The 22,277-nt window shown below is 39.2% G+C and overlaps 1 protein-coding gene across 17 annotated transcripts in view; it reads left to right on the top strand.

Moving 5' to 3' along the window:
• Cadps2 (Ca2+-dependent activator protein for secretion 2) overlaps positions 1 to 21,971 on the top strand; it is a 578,403-nt gene extending 556,432 nt beyond the window's left edge. For 14 of the 17 annotated variants that reach the window (XM_030255458.1, XM_006505111.2, XM_030255457.1 and 11 more), the window contains 2 exons: positions 15,394 to 15,498; positions 21,028 to 21,971. In XM_030255458.1, the coding sequence (XP_030111318.1) occupies positions 15,394 to 15,498; positions 21,028 to 21,201 (279 nt within the window). In that variant the 3' untranslated portion in view covers positions 21,202 to 21,971. Of the gene's footprint in view, positions 1 to 15,393; positions 15,499 to 20,854 lie in introns of all 17 variants that reach the window. The other 3 variants (XM_017321641.2, XM_017321640.2, XM_006505114.3) reach the window with 1 other exon arrangement.
• Positions 21,972 to 22,277: the final 306 nt, after the last annotated feature.

Here is a 22,277-nt window from a genome sequence, read left to right as displayed (position 1 = left end):
CTGTCCCTGGAGCCCACATGGGAAGGCAGATCTGACTTCCATGTGCTCACCATGTAGGGAGGGAGGGATGGAAGGGAGAGAGAGAAAAAGAGAGAGAGAGAGAGAGCCCTTATCTCTTCAAGCTTTCAGAATACTTTTACCATTTTTATTCTTCCAAATAGATGCTTCCAACACTGTGGGTGATGTGCCGTTATCCTCTTACATCTTTCTTTTGGGAATAAAGGATCTCCTAGTCAGAGAAAATGAATGATTTGTTGGTGTCCTCCAACTCTGAACTTGTGTCTCTTTTCAAAATGCTTCCATGAAATCCTATGTTTTACCATACCTCAGACTTACAAATTTTGAAATAATAAAGTCACATTCTGTGACAAGAACTCTACTGGGATGCCAGAAATCTGAGTTCTAACTGCAGCCCTTTCATTAATTGTGTCGGTGATTTTCCAATGTCTGTGTAATATTCAGTTTAGTTAGTAACAATAAACTGAAAATCATCCAAAAATTCAAATCGTTTCTGAGAACCAGATTATTAATCCAAGGATGGCAGTGTTTTTAATTTGGCAGTGGTGGCAGAAACCCCTTGGTTGGCTGCATCAGGATACAACAGGGTAACATTTTTTTTCCATCCTTTTCTGTTAATCGAATGAAAGCAAAGTGTCCTAGCTAAAAAGCAATAGCAAGTGCAGTGGATAAGTAGAAAAGAAAGCCTATGTTTATTAAAAAAAAACAGCTGGGGATCAGTACAGTGGCTCAGTGGATAAAAGTGACTGCCTCCAAACCAGACAACCAGAATTCAGTTCCAGGAGCCACATGATGGATGGAGAGAACTGGCTCCCATGAGTTGTACTTTACTCCACATGTTGGCTGTGGCACTCACACACACACACACACCCCTCCAGAGTCCAACAATCCCTCTCTAATGCTGCCTATGATTCTTCCTAGACGGAGTATCTACTTACTTTCCCAGGCTTCAGGGCATAGATAGAGCACAAGCCACAAGTACCTCTGTGCCATGAGAGAGCCTGGCGCATTCATGGAGAGTATTGGTTCTCTCAGCCGAATAGTACAGACAGGAAGTCAAGACTGACATCCCCCAGTAAAAGCCACTAGGGTGCTCTCTGCCATAGCTTCCTAAAATCCAAGGCCTAGAGCTGAGATGAAAGACTCAGCAACGCACATCTTATTTCCCAGGACACCAATGCTACCCAGTTCTCTAAAGCTTTGTGCATCTATTGGGCATGCCCAACAGGAATCCCCCGGACAACCTCGTTTTGGTTTTCCTGTTGCTGAAGGCACACCAGGGTGCAGTACCTAATTGGCGAATCATGCAGATTAAGCATTCTCTTGTGTTATAAACTGATTAAATACTTAATTGTTGAGGAGATTCATCTCTATGAGATTTTTATTAAAACATTATTGTGATGTCTTATAAAAATTAAATGGAGTTCTTTAAAGGATAGCTAATCAGTTATACTCATCCAAGCGGTTTTATAAAGGATTCATTTCCAAAGACATGGCATGAAAAGAATTTTTCCTAGTTCAATAACAACAAGAAAACAGCAAATCTCAATTAAACATTTTAAGCCAAACTAACCTTTATACTATAAATAGATTCAGTAACCTAACTGTATTATCATAAAAGGCAAAACATGAAAATAACACAAGGAAATACGATTTCTAAATGAAATTAATTTTGTTCATGGAGTCTCTTGTCTCTGGACTCCTCAATAAGGAAGGCGGAGACATAAATGCTCAGGATGTTTTTATCCAGACTGTCACACCATTGCTTAAATGTTTTGGTACAAGAGTTTATTTATGCTCAGTAACATCAGTACATCAGAAGAACTGCTCCTAACTTGCATAAAGATTCAACTTGTTACTATGTCAATGTCCCAAAAATAATTTAAATCAACAAAGCATAGATAAAAGTGACTCCTGAACTGGGTGCGATGGTACATACTTGTAATTTCAGCACTCACAAGGCCAAAGCAGGGGGGTCTAAAGTTCAAGGCTACTATGGATAGATAGATAGATAGATAGATAGATAGATAGATAGATAGATAGATAGATAGATTATGGATGATGGATAGATAGATATGCGTACATGCATAGATACATAGAGATAGGTAGATAGATAACAGATAGATTATAGATGGTGGATAGATAGGTAGGTAAATAGATACATAGATAGATAGATCTTCCATATATGTGGCAAGACCTGAGAGAGAGAGAGAGAGAGAGAGAGAGAGAGAGAGAGAGAGAGAGACCAGTAGATAAAACCTATAAAATTTTCTTTTTTCTTTTTTTTTAATTAGGTATTTTCTTCATTTACATTTCCAATGCTATCCCAAAAGTCCCCCATACCCTCCCCCACCCACTCCCACTTCTTGGCCCTGGCGTTCCCCTATATTGAGGCATATAAAGTTTGCACGACCAATGGGCCTCTCTTTCCACTTTGCTCAGATATATTGAGAACTGACAGTGCACATCTTAAACCATTATCTTTTGGTGAGGGCTTTTTCTTCCTGTAAGCAGCCTTCATAAAGAGTATGGGATGAGACTGAACCCAGTGAAAACTGTCTCTGTCAGCTTACATCCATTCTCTTACTAAAAATCTCTTCTCTTATATGTGAATGTCAACTTAAAAATAGCAACTTCCCTCATTCAGTGATCTTTTGCTTTCAGATTCCTGGGCAGTTGTTCTAGAGTCTACCTCAGTCGACATAGATTTTTACTGGCAAAGATCTTCTTGGCTGTTCTGTTTCCTCTGTAAAAGGCAGACCAATGTAAAGCATTCTGCCTTGGCCCATTGTGCCCGACCAGGACTTTCCTAACAACGCTCCAAAATTAAGCGCTCCAGGACAACTGTGTCATAACCGCTCCCCTTCTCCATCAGCAGAAAGGATGATAGTCACAAGAGTAGCAGGGTCGCTGAGGATCTCTGAAGAAACTTATTTCTGTTCTTAGGGTGTGCACCTTTTCTCTGCCTCACTGTGTGCTAAAGGTAGATTTTAAGTGTATGGTCTGGATCGTATAAGCAGTGTCTTGCTCTTCTCAGTGCCCTCAGAGCCACTGCAACACCGCTCTGCCTCCGCAGCCTCTGTAGATAGGGCTCAGAGCCTACTCCTGACCGCTTCCCCCCTCAGACTTTGTTGTGCTTTCAATGGCGTTCTCACGTTGCAGAGGCCTGGCTGTCTTCTTCACTTGCGCGAATAATCCTCATTTTAATGTTATTATTTGTAAGTGTAAGAATTTATTGAAAAAGCATCCACTTTTGATGTACAGTGTATGCCAAAATAGCTTTGGCAAGCCCGGGCACTGTTCTGGGAGGCCAAAGGCCCTCATTTGAATCTAAGCCGCAGCTGAATTAAACCGGGGAAACTTGAGATAAGCGTGCCTAATTGCCTAAGAGAAACTCAACAAGGGGGGAAAAAATGTAGCTTGTTGATCTTATTTCTTTGATAATTCAAAAGAATCTTCGGGACATCCGTGGACTCCTTAAACATCGGGTCTTGAAATGTGATCAGGGTCCACAGTTGTCACTTGGCACATGCCCAGAAACACACATCTTTGCATGAGGCACCTGGACATCTGTGGCGTCGCTGGCAGAATCAGCTAATTAACAACACAGGCTTAAACAGGCACCTCATCTGGCCGTGCAGTTAGTTGCCTGATGGTGCTCAGCAGGATTTGGTAGTGCTTTTTATTTTTCTATCCTAATGGTCTGCCGCCCGCCTAATTTTACTTTATTGTCAGCCACTACTTACCGCAGCTTGGGGCCCTCCCAGGAGGCTAAATTATTATCAAAGGATTAGGGCCATGTAGCCTTGCAGTTCTGACATTTCTGATTACTCGTCTATGCCAGAGCACTAATTAGCTGTGACTAATTAAGAAAAATGCCCCTGCCATAGAAAACCATTTAAAAGAACCGAGAAGGAGAAAAGCAATTCAAAAGCTGAGCAGTTGAGCTTTGCTGATGCTCTTTAGATTTCCACCAGAGTCTTAACTCACCTTTAATTGTGCTCAGAGTTTGTAGGGGAGGGGCCACTTGCAAACTGATGGGAGAGTTTTTTTTTTTTTTGCTTGCATAAGAAAAAAAAAAAGAAGAAGAAGAAGAAAAGAAATGTTGCTGATACCATAAGATGTCTCAGCGGTGCTGGGACTGCCTGGGACACACAGAAGGTGACAGGGTTTTCATGTTGAAGAAATGTTTCTAAACACCGTTTGCAGAACTGTCCATCTCTAGCACACATTGAAGCTGCTGGCGGAGCCTTGGTGGATAGATGGACTGCTGCTGAAGAAGCTAAAGCAGTGTTGAGTGTGTGCACCAGTGAGGGATGGGTAATAAGCCGTAGGTGGAACCATACCAGAGTTACTTAGTGCTGGTTTCCTCTTCTGTCACCTTAGGCTGGAGGGTTGAACTTACTTACATGTAGAGTCTGGTGCAGCCTGGCTTCTGACAGCTCACTTGGCGTGCCTGCACAGCATCCGGCCACTGGTGGCTTATTACTAAAATCCCCCAGCTCCCCTAAGACCAGCATCTCTACCAATTGACCAGTGCCGTGTTTGCACAGAACGGATAACTACTCTCCTTACTTTCAACTCCCAACTTCATAAGCAAATAACACAAATGGCTTCAAAGCCCATTTCTGTGGTTGTGTTTTAGATTCTCTCTCTGGGTCAGCTCCATCCCAGGTCCTCCTGCAGCCCCCTCGGCAGGCTTGACACCATTCACTGGCAGGCACAGCGGTGTCCACTAGGTTGCCTATAGTATTGACTAAATCCAAATTTGGAAAAAAAAAAATCTGTGAGGCAAAGTAGCCTTTTGGCAAAATCAGCATTCAGTCTAGTTATTGAATGATTTGTCAGAAAGCTAATTTTAAGAATGATTCATAAATGTGCTTATAAACAGTTAACTTACCAAGAGTCTATATTTCCTGATCTCAACCCATGCCTAGAATAGGTAAAAAATCTAGATTTCGATATCTTAATGTAGGCAAATCACTTGGTTTTTAAAAAAGGAAAGTTCCAACATGCATATCTTCCAAATTCTTCATGCTGCATTTTAAACTTACTTCCCCTTCCCTCTCACTGGAGAACAAAAAGCAGGGACCAGCGTCCTCTAAGCAATAATCCTTCCTATGCATGAAGACTGTTATTAAGGCACCTGTCATACATGTCTACTCCTGGGAAAATAATCCTTATTTGTTTAACTTCTCCTCATAGGCCCCTTTCCTAGGCCTTTAATCATTGTCATGGCTATGCTTTGAAATTTCTCAAGGTGTTCACTGTCATGGATAGAGTAGAGATAAATAATATGCAGTATCTGAATGTGGCTAGACAAGATTCCTTCAGTCCTCAGTCTTACGTATACACTCTGATACATAGCTCTACCACATGTACACTGTTCCTTCTCCTTGAACTTACTTCTATTACTATAGTTCTTTCTGTCGACTTTCCTCTTAGCCACTCCTATCCCCCTTTGTTTCTTGGTATAGAATACCCCCTGAGATGTATATTGTGCACACAGAGAATGTAGAAGATAAACCTATTCCATTATTTGATGCCCATGTGGAGAGAATGGTGGTGAACATTGGGCATCAAACCTTAGATGCTATCTTTATGACACATCATTGGATTCTAATTAGAAGATGCTCCAACCTCTCTTTTTACCGAGTATTTTTATTTAGCCTGCATTTATTGATCACCTCTAAAAAGCATGCCATGCAAACAGCTAGAAGCCTGATGCTAACCAAGTACCTGCCCTAATGGAATTTATGTTTTAAGAGCACACAGATTTTCATGAGAAAGAGTTAATTTCCACATAGAATGTTTTACTGTTTCGTCTTCAGAGTAGATACTCTCAGATATATTTACAGATGGAAACAATGCAGGACAAAACTGAGTATCTCTTCAATCTACCAAATAGTAGTGATTTCTCTATGTTTCATGTAGATGACTAAAAACCTGCCACAGATTTAGGTCCAACACAGTTCATACCTGAGCTGAGTGTCTCTCCACCAACTGAAGGGACCAAAATCTCACACCATGGTCTCCCTTCTCTACCCTCCCTGGGTTCTTTGCTCAAACTCCAAGAGAGCTCTTGTGTGTCCTTGAAGAGAAATCCACACTACTTCAGCAGCAGCAATAGCTCACAAAGTCAATGGGTATAGACATTTCCCACATGTGTTGCCTGTCCAATTCCATCTTAAGAGATGCCCCAGAGCCTGAGATAACTAGAAGAGCAGGTCTCTGGGTACCCATAAGCTTTCTGGAGAGTCAGTTTGATACTTGGGTGACTGTCTTAAAGCCAGTCCAGCGCTGAACACACCTTAGCACACAGTGATAGTGTAACTCCGTGTATGACTGACCATAAATGGGCATGGAATTTTTTTTAGTTTGTAATACTTCTGCTTCAGTCATCAGCTAATGTGAAACGACTGTCACCATTTAAGCTCCATTTTACTACTCTGTACCATCAGGTGAATACAATTATCTCCTTGATAACTCCAACCATTTTAATGCCTATTGGATTTTTGCAGTACAAGGGTCGAACCCAGGGCTTCATGCATGCAGAAATAGCACTCTACCAATGGAGCAATTTAATAGGTCCCTATTAAATTCTGTTTCTATTAATAAAACATGATTCAAAACAGCAGTGACTCTGGCTCTGACACAATTATGTCATTTTCTATAGAAAAGCCTTACTACTATTTTGTATATACAAATAGAATTCTGTATTTCCAAATAGAAAAAAAAAAAAAAGAATCCACCAACAAATTTGTAATGTATGCTATGTTCCAGACACTCTGCCAGGGCTAAAGATAGCAACCCAAGTAAGGTTCTGTGAATACCTTGTGGCTGCTCACACCCTGTGGTAGACTTGTAACACATGGTGTATTTATTATTATTATTATTATTATTATTATTATCACCTGGCTAGGGTATAAGAAGCATAAAATGAGAGCGTACCCAGTTCTCTCTGGTTGTTTAAACAGTACTGTTTTCAAAGCAGACAAGGAGGAACTGCATCTTCAATACTGATATGAATACATATAGCCAGGAGATGAAGTTGGTAGTCCAATTCCAGTCCAGTGGTGCTGGCAAGTTGAGAAACCAAAGGCACAAAGAAACCCAACATAAGGTGGAGCCATTGGTTCTATGGTTTGCTGCACACCCCCTGTGGGAATTGACCAAGACTGGGGCAGAAAGGCAGCTGCTTACGCCATTCTCTGTGTACTTTGAAGACTGGATTTTGGGTTGTTTCCCATTCTCTATTTTAAAAAATCTCAGGTAGGAAGACCCTCAGCCAGCATATTCTCAAGCTTAGATCTTATCTTGAAATGAAATCCTATCATTTAAGTAGCAATTCCTGAAGATAACTGTATCCTTCTTTAGGTCTTATGTTATTGATTTAAAATACAATATTAACTAAAATTTTATATGCAGTGTGTAACTTGTCATCCAACCAGGAAAAATAAAACAAAACAAAATTAAATTAAAAATGGCTGTAGTACCCAAGAAAATCATTCTTAAATGATTTCTGTGTCCTGGACTGTTACAGACGCTGTTGTGACTAAATAACTTACTGATTTCTGCCAAACCATTAATTTGTTTTGTGCAAATAGTAACCAAACCAGTGTGGCTCCCATCATTGGGTCCTAGGCAGAGAAGAGTGGAATAACTGATTTTTACATTTTCATCACTAGCCTTTTAGCATCAGGTGAGGTACAAAATAAACATGCAGAGGCAGCTGCCTACTTTAAGATAATAAATAATATAAAACAATACCTTTTATATAGTGTAGCAAGGCTTTTTAGTGGCATTGAGATGAAGAGGGTCTGGCACTCCAATGACAGAGAAGTTTGTTTCTGCATTCAGAAAGTGTCTAGTAGATGCCAGCACTCCCTGCTTGGCACATTTTACCTTTTTCTTCCTTAAATAAACCTGGCATGTGGAAGGAGTAAGCAAGAAGGTCAGGAGTTCAAGGTCACCCTCAACTGTATATAGAGTTTAAAGCCATTCTAAACTTCATGAGAACCATTCTCTAAATAAGTAAATTAGCAAAGGAAAGGCTCATAATTTGCAAAATATCAAAGTGTTATGTCAGACTTAAAGCAAAAGAAAAGAAACCCTTCTGACTATTCAACATCAAAAAGTGTGTATCATCTGTGCTTAAGAAACAAACAGATCATGCAGAAAACCACATGCATTGAGATTTCCTATGCAGATCTTTTTTCTGTTCACTGTTTTGTTACACTTTAAAAGGGGGGGTGGTTTTTTTGTTTGTTTGTTTTGTTTTGTTAGTATTTGTAAACATCAGGCAATAGGGCAAATTAAAAAAAAATCTTTGCAAGGGGAGCTTATGTAAGAGTCTTATAACAGTCACTGATTGTCCTAAAGGAATATGGTTCTTCAAAGAATTTCCTTACCTTGCACATTTCATTAGCAGATTTATTGATACATTTGTTGTCTGAGAGTGTGGTGAACATCTTTGAAATGGCTGAGAACCCCTGATATCTGGGCACAGTGCTATGTCATGATCAGGGTGCAGCCACCAGGAATTAAAGGGGTTCACTTCTTATTTTTATACTAGAAGCTTCAAATTGCCTTAAAGAATTGGAAATTTTTTTCGCAGTACAGAAAACTAGCTTGTTTTCAAAAAGGAAATGAAGTAACAATTATAAACTTAGACTTTGGAGCCAAAATGTAAATTAAATATCGTATAAGATACATAGCTCTGAGTAAGTAAATTATTTAATCTAAATCCAGTGTTCTACTTAATTAATATGCAAATATGCAAAATTGTAAATAACACCTACTTCATCAAAGTTAACAGTTGACCTTAGTTCATTTTACTTGTACATCACATGACAAGTGTTTGATGACTTCATGATCAGAATTATAATCATACTATAAGACTAGAAAAGTAGTTCACATAGTAAAGTGCTTGCCTAGCATGCGCAGAGCTCTGGGTTTGACCCCAGCACAGTGGTGGCACAACCTACAACCGTAGCACTCAGGAGGTATAGAAGGGAGACTCAGAAGTTCAAGTTTACCTGTGGCTACATGGCAACCTCAAGGCCACCCTAAAATACAGAAGACCCTATCTCAAAGTAATTAATAGTCATATAAAATAACAGCAATAAAGGTGATAATGCAAACCTCTGTCACCCTGCTCCTTATTACACTTCATCGTTTCATTCTTGTGTATGTGTTTTATTAAGAGAGAAAATGGATTTAAAAACAAAACAACAAACAGTAGAAAGCTCTAGAACTCAAAACTCTCTTGCTTCTTTATCCTGAAAGAATAAAGCAGTATCCAAGCATCGGAAAAATTAAAAAAAAAATACTGAAAGAATGAGAATCTGATAGTTTAATTTTTTTCTTTCAGTTCAGTCTTTGTGCCTTTTCCTGAAACAATTGATCTGATTTCACAATATTTTTCTCCATTTTGGGGAATAGAATACAGAGTCTCAGGCATGGTAAGCATGTGTTCTACCTTGAACAGTTCCCCAGCCTCCAGATGACCAGCATTTCTGCAGAGCTATTGGTTTCTTCATCTGTACCGCCTCATACAGGTGGAGAACCCGAGGCACTGACAACTCATCAGACCAGCTCACTTGAGCAGATAGATTAAGGGGCTAGCACTGCCTTCCTTCTGCCCTTCTTCCCAGGGCCTGTTTTCTTCTCCTCTGGTATATGAGCTCCAGCCCTTAGCTACCATAGCCAGGAGATGCTTTGTATCTGCCCCATCCTCCAGGACCATCGCTGTGCCTAATTGACAGTGTTAGCATGTGTCAGTTGGGCCAAGCACGTCCTCTGTTTTCAGCTGTAATATGTTGGTTTGGGTTTTCCTTAAAACAGCCCTTCATCCTTTTCCAAGCCAACACACAGCTGTAAAGGGCTCTGCCTGAGACTTAAAATCATGTCTTGACATCTGTTCTGTGAATCTGAATATGATAGTTTCGGTGGGATGCCTTGAATTAGGGGTGGGAGTGGCATTATTGTATTACATTTACATTAATATAACGTTTGCATTTGAGTGTTTAGAACTGAGAAGTGAGTGGAATAGAACCATAATTTAGTTATTAAGTAGATGGGCTGCTGGCAGAAGTAACAATGGGTAGCCAATAGAGCATGCATGTTTTCAGTGTGCTGCTAAAGCTGTAGGGCACCAGTGTTTATAAATTTTTGTTTCTCTAATAGTGCCACTAAGTGGTCCTAGAGGGTGGCTTATAGTTCTCACTCATACCAAAGCCTTCAACATTAAATATATATATATATATATATTTAATGTATATGTATATTAAAGAATATACATATTTAATTCAATTGAGCTACTGGATTTTAAAGTTTACATTTCCTAAAATGAGATTTTGTGGGGTTTCTTCCCTTTCAAGAGAGTAATTGAGCTCTTAAAAAAAAAAAAAAGCTTCTCTTGAATAAACACTGCTCGCTCTGGAAATCTAGCCATCCATCAAACCTTAGTGCCCTGAAAGGTGTTGGCCCTTCCTTCCTTCCTTCCTTCCTTCCTTCCTTCCTTCCTTCTTCCCTTCCTCCCTCCCTCCTTTCTCCTCCTCCCTTCTCCTCCTCCCTTCCTCCTTCCTTCCTCCTTCCTCCTTCCTTTTCTTCCTTTCTTCCTTCTTCCTCCACCCTCCTCCCTTCCTTATTTCCTCCTCCTTTTCTTCTCTTTTCCTTCTTCCTTTCTCCTTCCTTCCTTCCTCCTTTATTCCTTCTTTCTTTCTCTTTCCTTCTTTCCTTTCTGGTTTTTTTTTTTTAACCTATTGAGACAAGCATAGCTGGAGAAGGATGAAAATATACCAACTAGTTGGGCCAATTCGTAATCAATAAAAATCTAAACACTTAAGCAGAAAACACACCACAGATCTGTGCCATGCGACGCGGCAATTTTTGCTTTGCCATCATCATCAGAAGCTGCATTCTGCCAGAAATCATTTGCTTGAAGCAGCCTCAATATATAACCCCTATGGGGTCTTGTGATTCAGATTTAGGAATATCAGCCCACAGTGGGTCTAAAGGCATTGTGCATTAGTATGTATTGAGACCTCGTTCCAGGTGGCAAGCAGCTGGACTTTTGAAAAATAAAACTTCCAAAATAAATGTGAAGTGCTTGTTCCCAGGCTATAAGTGTTATACTTAATGGAATCATCCTCCAAATGTTATAAATGAGGCCAAGGGGGGGTTGTGCATATTTAATATATTTGTTTTGTATCTCCTCTAGTCAACAGAATAATAACATTCCTTAACTACTTCTCTTTAACTTGCACGAAGAAAGCACGGTATGTTGCTAAATCTCTTTTCACCAGCTCTGCGGAGAAACAACTTTAATCCTTGTTAGAAAATTGCCGAGTCTGAGGCTGACAAAGAGCTCATGCTTGTTCCATTGTTAGTGCTCGGGGGGCCCCAAGAGCAGAGCCCTTTACAGCTGCGTGGATCCCGCCCGGCTCAGCTGCACTATTTAGGAGCGGAGGTTTGTCAATTTCTATTGACAATGGAGAGAGATTTTCAGGGCCTGTAGCAGTGCCGACACGGTTGGGGATCAATGCCAGCCATTCAGGCTGCACCCTCTTTCATTGCTTTGGTTTGTTAATTCAAGACTAAAGGTCCACGGAGGGGGTTCAGGGTGTTTAAGAAAGCTGATGAACTGCGAGCGTTTATGGCCCTGGTGTGGCAATTTCCATAGTCAGTGGCAACTCCTGGCACTGAGGGAGCTTGTGCCCCTGTTGACCCTCTTGTTATTAAAAATGCACAAGTGCTGCGTTTCTCAATATTTCCACACTCCCTCGTTGTCAATACCACCTTCTGAGCCCTTCAGCTTGTTGCTTGCTCTAAAGATCTTCTTAGATTGGGTTTGAAAACTTCACCTTAAACACTAGATTAGACTGATGTTCTGTTTTCCGTGCTCCTGTTGATTTGTTGAACCTTCCCAGGGCTGGAAAGCAAGTAGCAGCTTGATGGGGAGACGGGCCGCTAATATGATTTACCAGTCTACAGTCATGCACAATAAGTGTGAATAAATACAAGGGTCTCACAGAGTCAGCCCTAGCCTTTCCTTCCCTTTTCTTTTGCTTTAAAAGAGATATCTCAAGAAGATGAAGTGAGCGAGTGGTGCGTGCCCTTGCAGGAGCTGAATGAACCACGAAAGGAAAAAAAGAGCTTTTTTTTTTTTTTTTTTTTTTTTTTTTTTTTTTTTGTTAAAGTGGCAGACTAGTATCATGCATTGCAGTAAAGAGGGGGAAAAAAAGGTAAAATATACCGTTACTGCTTTATCTCAGAGTAGACCAAAGCAAAGGCTAAATGGGAAGGAAACAACCATTCCCAGGGCTTCGGCTGGGTTTCAGCCTAAGCTGCTGTGCCTTCCTGGGAGTCCCTGAAGTGAAAGGCAAAGAGACAAGTAACTGACTTTGTAAAATTAACTTTCACAAAATGAAGAGGATTTTTTTTTTTCCTAACGGCTAACATTCTGACTCTGCTGCATAGTCACTCTCTCTAGTTTTTGGTTTTTGGTTTTTTTTTGTTTGTTTGTTTGTTTTTGTTTTTTTTTTTGGTTTGTTGGTTTGTTGGTTTTTTGTTTTTGTTTTTGTTTTCTTTCTTTGTTTCATGCAAAGGCTTGCTTGGGTTTGATTTGGTGAGGCAAAGGAAGCTTACCCACTTTGGACTCTCCTCAAAATGAAAAGAAAAATGGAGAGGGTGATCTACTGTATTTTCACCCCTTAGAAAAGACATATTAACTCCAGCACCAGAAGTATCAAACTGCAAGAAGTTCCTGTGTGGTGGCTTTGTTGGAGTGGGAAGAGGAGGGCTCCAGTTTCCTCTCAGGCAGGAAAGTTGCAAAGGAATGATATTATCATTAGCTTGCTCTGCCATGGCCTCATAGGCTAAGCCCTCAGCCCTAAACCACTGCTGTCCCTAGTCAATCCCTCAATTCAGCCACAATTATTCTTCAGTCTGCCTTGATGTAAATTGAAAGCATACGTTCTGAACGGATAGGATATCATTTCTGAGATATGTTGCTTCTAGATGGAGATAGTTGCCTCCAAGGGAAGACTGAGGAAAAAATGGCTTAACCTCTTTCTTAACTACCAACATGTTCGCCTCTATTGCTCTCGTCCCATTTAGATTATTTTATTCCCAAGCTCATTTTCTCTTAATTTATAATTTGGGTACTATGTTAGAAGTGTTAGATTAATAATAATGCCTGTGTTCTGTTACATGCCCTTTCCATTATAACATCATCATGAGCATCATTTATACAGGACAGGAAATTAAGTTAAACTAACTTGAAATGATATGAGGACTTCTTTTAAAAACATAAAGGTGCACGTTGAGTGGTTTTAAGGGAGGGCTTCACTTCTCTGAGTTTTATACAACTCGGCATGTACAGATACTAACATATTAATAGTGTATTGTGCTAGTCTTTATATGATATATAACATTTTCTCTCCTCCAACAGGAAATTTTTTTTCTATCCCATACCAAGAGTAGAATTTTTTAAAGTTTAGCCCATTTTGACAGCATTTTAGGTTCCAGAATATCTATTCAGTGTGGTATAGGAGTAGGTTCTTAGTGCCATATGCTAATTAATTATTTCCAATAATACCCAACTGTTCAGCTATTTTAAAATACAAGCAACTAAGGCTAAATAATTTGGGGGGGGGGCGGAGAAGTGAATGTAGAATTAATGTCAGAAATAAAAGGTAGCATGTATCCATAAAAGATTCTGAGACCACGTATCCGCTGAAGCACCGCAGCAACTAACTAGTAATGTTAAGTTTATGAGTGTGGGTATCTCATTTTATAAAACTTTTTAATACTAATTTGACAGTACTGAAACAGTAAACAAAGGATTCATTAGGAAAGAACAGTGGTATTTAACTCTCAGTTTACTCCAAAATGTAAAACAGCATTGTCTGTTTGGTCTCTTTGGTCATATTTAGTAAACCAGCTCATTTTAATTTGCTTGTCACATTTTATGCCTGCATCTTCAATAGAGCAACAAATGAATAGAAATAAAAGTATGTGGCTAATTCATTTCCTACTTAAACTACCATTTCTGACTCTGTTACATCGTATCGCTATTAAATCGTCAATAAACCCAAGCCTGGATGAATTTTAGACTTGTAGAATTTAGAAGTTAAATTTTACTGTGTTGTTATATGGAGGAAAATAAAAATTTTTTTTAAAAAAAATATGTGTCTGGATACCTAAAAAACAGATACATATGTGGTATGTTGTCATATTTATGTATGCAAACAGCACACACACAAACAACTCTTTCAAAACACTTCTCTCATTTTGTAAATGTCAAATCAATGTTGATATTTCTGTTACCCAATGAGTGGCGGCATTATTACACCAGTACCAGCACCTGGCTCTGTCACATAATCACCATCACTGAATCTCTTAGAATGTCACAATTAATATCAGATGCCTGTTTTGAAAATAGGAGACCAAAAGAAATCTTTTTATGCTTTATTTTTCTGCTCAGTGTGTATTATATTATACAGGGCAGGAAATTGCTGGCAAAGAATTGCAGGGTTTTTTCCCCCCCCCCCTCAATTGAGTTGTAATAAATGGAAAAAAGATGAAGCCTCCAAGATTACTTGCAAAGCAATGTAGATCTTTTCTTTTCATGATCTGGGTGACAGTGTGTGCTTTGTGATTCTTACTGCATACAAGAACTCCACCTTGACAAGGCTCCTTCCTGTGATCTCAGTAGATCTTGATTTAAGTAGTGTAAAACATCTTGGCAATTGCTTCCTAAGATTTATACAAAAGCATAATGGACCACAATTTAGTAAGCTCTAGATACTTTTTGCATTCCTTCAAAATGTTATATCTAAGCATTGGCATCATGACTAGGTTCTAACTCTCCTTAGTGTCTGAGTTTTTCATAGAATGAAGACCAATAGGAAATTTCCCTTTAAAAATGATTTACCTGGTGGGTTTTTGTTATTGTTTTGGTTTGGTTTTTTGGTTTTTTTTTTCCCCCTGCAGCTTGGCCATCCATTCAGTCCCATAATGTGTATTTAGTGCCCATTGTTACAAATTGCAAAGCAGGCCACTAGGCTGCAAAGTGCAAAAACACACGATTCCCCATGAATATGTTACAGCTAAACACTGCAATGCTAATTCATATAAAGAACAGCCCAGGTCAGCTCTGCAGATTTGCCAGCAAAACATACAATTCTGTTAACAGGAAATTATAGCATTATTGACTTCAAGTGCTGATCTGTGGTCATTTCAGAGTGCTTCATTACCCTCTCATTACTGAATCTGTTAAATGAATACTCAGAGATTGTTTTCTTTTCTTTTTCTTTTTCTTTTTTTTTTTTTTTTGTCCTCCTCCTCCTCCTCCCCCACCCTTTCCAGCAATGGTACAGCAATTCCATGAAAGTCATTTGTGTGTGGCTGGCTGACAGACTAGACCTCCAGCTTCATATTTACCAACTGAAGACGCTCATCAAGATTGTGAAGGTAAATGAAAAGTGTTGAAATGTGAATTGCCTGCCAAACTGTAAAGAATAATGGTAAGATACCGTCCCACCACAAGGAAAAAAAAAAAAAAAGAAAAAAGAAAAAGAAAGTTGGTGGATTTAAGTACTTAGAGTGAAAGACAATGCACACAAATCCCCCAGAGCACGTACTTGACTGTGGTAGGTCCGCAGTGATTTCACACTCGTTGTCATAAGAATAAAGTACATTCTTCATGTTTATTGGGACGATATATTAATCACGAGGGCTTTTGAATTGTACTTGACAACAAAATAAGGGAAATTCGTGATTTCCCCATGCCCTATTGGGAAATTATACACATTGTGTTAGGGATTACACAGCCCAGATTCGTGTGGAACTATTCCTCTTCTAACATGTTAAGGATGTGACTGTTAGAGAGCATCCAAAACTGTTAAGACAGACCTCACAAGCAGAAGACTTGGATGTTTGTGCTTCAAGAGAAAAAGGTACTAGCCTATATTTTATCTTTAACAGCTGGGAGCTTTAAAATAATATATCTACTCAACAAAAATTTTGTGGGGGCAAAAATTTACTCAAATTTTTTTTTCCCCAAAAGTCAATTTTTTTGATGTGGCTGAAAACAGAGAATCGAGGCTTTCATGCAGAAGACCTTCCACTTAGTGCTGCTTATTAGTGGTTCCCATATAGGGGTGGAGTGTGAGAGTGTGTGTGTGCGTGTGCGCGCGCGCGTGTGTGTGTGTGTGTGTGTGTGTGTGTGCGTGCGTGCGTGCGTGCATGTCAGGCATGTGAGATTTCCATTCTGACCTCAAACTATCAGCACCCTCTTTGGATTTGTCAGAACCACAGGGCCCTTAGGCAACAGCCTAAACCGGTGAAACCAGGAATTACTGATAAGACCCAGTAACCTACAGAATAACAAGCCTCCGGAAGACTCTAATACACGCTGAAGTTTTCAAAGTAGCACTGCATTACATCATTAAAAGAAATTTCCATCTCCATTTAAAAATTTACCAGGAAAATCATTTTCTTGGTTCCTAGAGTGTAATCCACATACAAATTGTTTTGTGCTGCAGACTCTCAAGTTACCACAAATCAAATCCTCAGATGAATTCTGTTCCATAGTCAGATTTGGGCAATTTGCCTCCAAGTAGGAACTGAACCATGCTAAAATAATAGCAGTGATGATCAGTGACCAATAACAAGTAAAGTTATTGCCACACATGACACTTGGATGCTCCAGCAACACATTTCATATAAAAAACAAAATACCTTCACTTTCTCATAGCAGGTATTATTTACTCTACAGAGGACTGAAACCACACTGTGACATGTTCAGGTGCGTCTTACTCCACCATCATGTCTTCCTTATGTCTACAAATGTAACTTAGACCACTTTCAAGTGAAGTTTGTTCTGCATGAAAGACAGTCAGGATACTGCCTTTACCTTGCATATGCATGTATCTGTTGATGTCACAGTGTATACTGTTATTTAAATGGGGCCGACTGGCTGTTTTCTCCAGCGGCCATATTTCAAGCTTCTGTCTCTCATGTTCAAGACGTCAGAAATCATATGTTCAGCCAATCCTCAGTTGTTAGATCGCTAATCTCTGTGTTTGGAGAATTAAAATGTTTTTTATTACTTGCTCATCATTTGTTTCATGGAAGTTTGAAAGTCATTTATTTTCTTATATTAATACATCTAAACTAATAAAGAACATGCACTGCTTTCAACTTATTGAAATGTGATTTCCAAAAATAGTCTATAGTTAAAGTATACAACATAAGGATAGTTAATAACCTATACATAGAATATGCTAAGAGACTACAACTTCTCGTGAGTAAATATTTTAATATGAAAGAACATTTAATAACTGTAAATATTACAGCAGCTTTTTCATATTGCTCTAATCCAATGTTACCTTATTTTAAGATAATCTCCGTTTATGGCCGTAAATAATGGAAACTAATAAGTATGCAATTAAGTTTCATAAATATTTAACTTTATTTTTACTTTTCTCTGTGCTGAAGACTGACTCTAGGACCTCATTTGTGCTAGGCACTCTAGCAGTGAGACATGCTATTGCTAAGTTTCCAAGGGTGACCTCGGACTCTCTCTGCCACCCAGGCAGATCTCGAATACCCGGGTATCATCCTGTCTCAGCTTCCCAAATACCAAAAATGACAGACCTGTGCCACCAGCCACAGCATGACTTAACAGTGCCATGCAATGATTCAACATCAAATCCTTAGAAGTGATTTTGGTTTTGTTTATAAAAAAAAAAGTCATTTTTACTCACAATAGCGGTATTGTTTTTAGTAACCACATTCCACTGAGTTTCTAAGAAGGACCAGACATCATGCATGGAGAACTGTGAGGGCTGCTAGGTGTCCTCGCTTCTATCTAGATCATTTGTATTTGGCCTGCCTGTTACAGCAGATCCCAGCATTCTAACCTGGACCCACTCATCTCTACCTCCTCCCTCACTACCCACAGGCAGGCGTGGCCATTATTCTAAGCCCAGAAAGACTTGAGAGTGATCTCTGTGAGAGTCTACTTTGCCCATTAACAGCACACAGTAATTGGTGAATTTGTGGGAAGGAAGGAAGGAAGGAAGGAAGGAAGGAAGGAAGGAAGGAAGGAAGGAAGGAAGGGAGGGAGGGAAAAAGAGGGGAGAGAGGGAAAAAGAGGGGAGAGAGGGAGGGGAGAGGGAGGGAGGAAGGAAGGAATAAAGAGGGGAGAGAGGGAGGGGAGAGAGGGAGGAAGCAAGAAAAAAGAAAAAGAATGAACAAATGAATGAATGAATGAATGAATGAATGAATGAAAGAGAGAGAGTTAGATCAGTAAGTCTGGCATTTTAAAAAAAATCAAAGTCTGTGAAATGATGTGTGAAGGTTTAACATCAGAATGAATTTGTTTGAGAAGGAGGAAAGTAAGATCCCCAAATAATTGAAAGGGTTGTTGATTTCTGTTCTCCCTAGTGGCCATAAAACATATTAAAGCAATTAATATAAATCAGCTGCTTGTTTTGCTAGGAGAAAAGCAGCAAGCAGGAGCCTGTGGCAGGTCCTCCTCTTAATGAAAAGCCAACCTCACCACTGTGGAGGCCTGAGAACACCGGGTGCTGAGTTAGAGTTTGCAGGGACCTGCACTGCACCCCACCTCCTGATTGTTATTTGCTCACGAATAAGGAGATGATCTGAAGTATATTTAAATTTGAAAGCCTTTGGACTTCAAATGCATAGCTCAAATCTATCAGAGCTAACTTACTAATAATTAAAGGAAGTCATTGCAATCAAACCCAAAGAGCAAATTAGAAACTTAGTAAATAATTGTGGCACAGTACAGTATATCATTATTCATCTGTAAGTGAGGAGTTTGTGTGTTGTGTGCTTAATATAATTTTAATCTAATTAAAAAAAGACTATAGCGTTTAGTACAAATGTTTGTGGCAGTAATGCCATGTATATTAATTATCACATTTTCTAGACAAAATTCACATTTCAGAGTTACTTCTGTGGTTTTAAATGTGAATTATGACTTTTGGTATCATAAAGCAATTGAATCAGAAGGCAGCTTATGAGTGCATCATAATGCGTTTATTCCAGATAGGGGATATGAAGGTGGTAGACTGTATGTGACTTAAGAGAAGCTATTGAAAGTTAAGTGGAAATAGATTTGATCATCTAAGAGACAATACTCTCTGAAAGGAAATCCGATTGGCTGTGGAGACGCTGACCCCAGATGCCATGCAGCGATTGTCATGAAGCTCATTTGTAGACACTGGTGTTGGTTTTTAACATGAAGTCTGCTCCTGTCAAGTGATCAAATGAGAAAGATTACATTGTCCTCCGCCCTTACATCTACAAGAAAATTTGGAAACTAGAGACCCTTGGGCACAAGCCAGGGAAAGAGGGGAAACTGAGACAGGTCCAGAGTTTCCATGGGCTTCCATTACTGTCAGTACCACTGCTTTTCCCAGAAAGCTGTGGGCAGAGCTCATAGGAGCTAAATGAGGGGCCCACCTGACCCAGGCGATAAGTGCCTTTGGAGTTTTCCAGGATTGTCTGAGTCTTCTGATAGAACTGTTTTGACAATGTCTGCTGCATTGAACAGAACCAAACTTCTCTTCATTGTGTTCCCATCTACTGGGGTTATGATGTTGCACAATGTGATACAATATCCCTCCTGATTTGACTCCTTTTTTTTTTTTTTTCATCTGTTGCTTATTTAAAAACCAGAGCAAACAAAACCTACCTGCCAGCAATCACTTAGCAAAATGGCATATTGGCATCAACTGACACTTCGGGAAGTCCACTGAAGTCTGTCTGCTCTGACTCTAAATCTAGCAAACAGCAGAAAGATGCTTTTTTAAAATGCCTTTCAGAGTTCTTCCATGGAATGACAGATCTTCATGAGTTCTTGGTTTCTCCGTATAAATAAGTAGATGTTCTCCCAAGGCCAACATCAATACTATTAAGCAGTCTTATTGAGTTGTGAAAATAATCACACTTTAAACATAAGAGAAGCTTTATAGGTTACACATTTTAAATCCCACAGGGGATGGGAAATTGAAGAATTGCTATAGATTGGCCAATGAGATGGCTCAGTTGCTTTCAAGCCGGACAACCTTGAACTGATCCCCGCCATCCATATGGTCAAGGGAAAGAACCAGCTCAAACTAGTTGTTCTCTGATAGACACACACACACACACACACACAAAACAAATAAATGTAATTTTAATTTTTAAAAACATTGACTTATGTTCAAATACTAAACAGTGAATTCTACTCATAAGTAGTCTATAAATCACAGCTCTAACATGTTATATGATGGCTTATTATTTTACCAAAATAATATGAATGTTCATTTTATTTTCCTACCTATGGAAACCTTTTCCCAGAATTGTGATACTTACTATCCTAGGAGCATTTCAGAGGAAAAAGGCAAAAATCTTATAGGCATACTATAGACATAACTTTCCAGTATCATACCATGAGTGAGTAGATTTTGTAATTCATAGGTGCATAAAATGTGAACTTCTTTTATTCATGATAAACTTTCTCCTCCAATGCCTGTCTCCAAAACTAATATATTTTATAAAATTAAGTATATTTTTCAGTATTAAAGGAAAACCTCCCCTATTGAAAACTTAAGGAATCCTTCCTATTAAAAATGAACATAAACATATCGTGTTACCTTTGTTATAGACTATTCAGCATGAAACTCGGTGCAATTAGTAATGTTTGGAGAAGGGGAGTTAATTTGTCATCTGGTAGTCACAACATTTTGACCTATCCTTGGGATTGGAGTTCGAGTTGCACCATCCCAAGTCACTCACTCTGTTTTCTCCCCAGAACTACACCAACAAGATGATTGGCATGGGCTGCCACAGTTGGAATCCATGAGTGGATCTCCCCTGTATTTCTAAAATGCCCTTCAAGAACACAGACATACCTCTGCACGTATAGACCTATGGGTATGTGCACACATCTAACTAATCAAAGCAAATACTCTTTTCTTCTTCTAGAAAACCTATAGGGATTTCCGATTGCAGGGTGTGTTGGAGGGGACGCTGAACAGTAAGACATATGATACTCTGCACAGACGTCTAACTGTAGAGGAGGCCACAGCCTCTGTCTCAGAAGGCGGAGGACTTCAGGGCATTACCATGAAGGACAGTGATGAGGAGGAAGAAGGCTGATGATGCACAGCTCCTCGAAAGGAAGGAAGACCTTGGCATTGCTCTGACCTTGGCATTGCTCTGTGCACCTTGTCCTTGTAACTGTTTTTACTGTCTTGGCCAAATAAAAATGCTCTAATTTCTTTAGAATGTGAACTTGGAGATAAAGAGAGAAATGCCATGTATTTTTGGAAAGAAAACCATATTCACATGTATAGCTTGACCTAAAAATTGGCTGTGCTCGTGACTGGAATATGAACTGCTTTTGTGGTTTTGTTTTGTTTTGTTTGTTTGTTGTTAATATATTTGACTTTTCTTTTTAATAGTAATCTCAAAATAATGTCCTATGTGTCATATGAGGTATGCATCTCCCATGACACAGCATTGTGAAGAGAAGCCATTTCTGGTCACAGCACCAATCCTATTGTTACTTCTGTCAAAGTGGTGTGCCTCCCACTTATAATTTATGTATGAAGTTTGTTCTGTAATTTGCCAGTGTTGTGATGTGTAGAAAACTTTAGCCTTGGTTTTCATAACTCTGAATTTGTCTGCAGGTGTAATTCTGGACTTCAAAGAGTTTCATACCCAAATGTAGACTAGATTATCCACAGGCTTACATCCTGTTTCTTTCTGAACATTTTCTTTCATGTGTACCATGTCGCCAGGTGTGCTTCCAACACAAGTGTAACAGCTTGCCGGCAATAATAAAAATCCATTCAGTCAGAGCAACCTCTATGTTCATTACACTTAAGTAGATTAAATGCAGTAAAAAATATTTGCAGTATCTCAAACATCCCAGCTAACTGGCCCTGTGTTTTGGTTTTATTCCTTGGTGTTTTGTTTTCAACCAAATAAGCAATGGTTATAAATAGTATGTTTTCTACTAGTAGGCCCCACAATCTGATAAAAGAATTATAACAGGAACATACATTCACAGTCAAAAAAAAAATTAGCTACCTACTCAAGTAGTATGTTAATAGTAATAACTATCAATAGCTAGTAATATTAGTAACGATAGTGATGTTAATTATTATTTGGCACTACTGCTAGTAATTATTCTAATGTTTTCTTCGGAGATTTAAAGGATATAGTGTTAT

This window comes from Mus musculus, chromosome 6, assembly GCF_000001635.26.
Source record: "Mus musculus strain C57BL/6J chromosome 6, GRCm38.p6 C57BL/6J".
In the NCBI taxonomy this organism is placed as follows: domain Eukaryota; kingdom Metazoa; phylum Chordata; class Mammalia; order Rodentia; family Muridae; genus Mus; species Mus musculus.
This window is presented reverse-complemented; position numbering and strand designations above follow the sequence as displayed.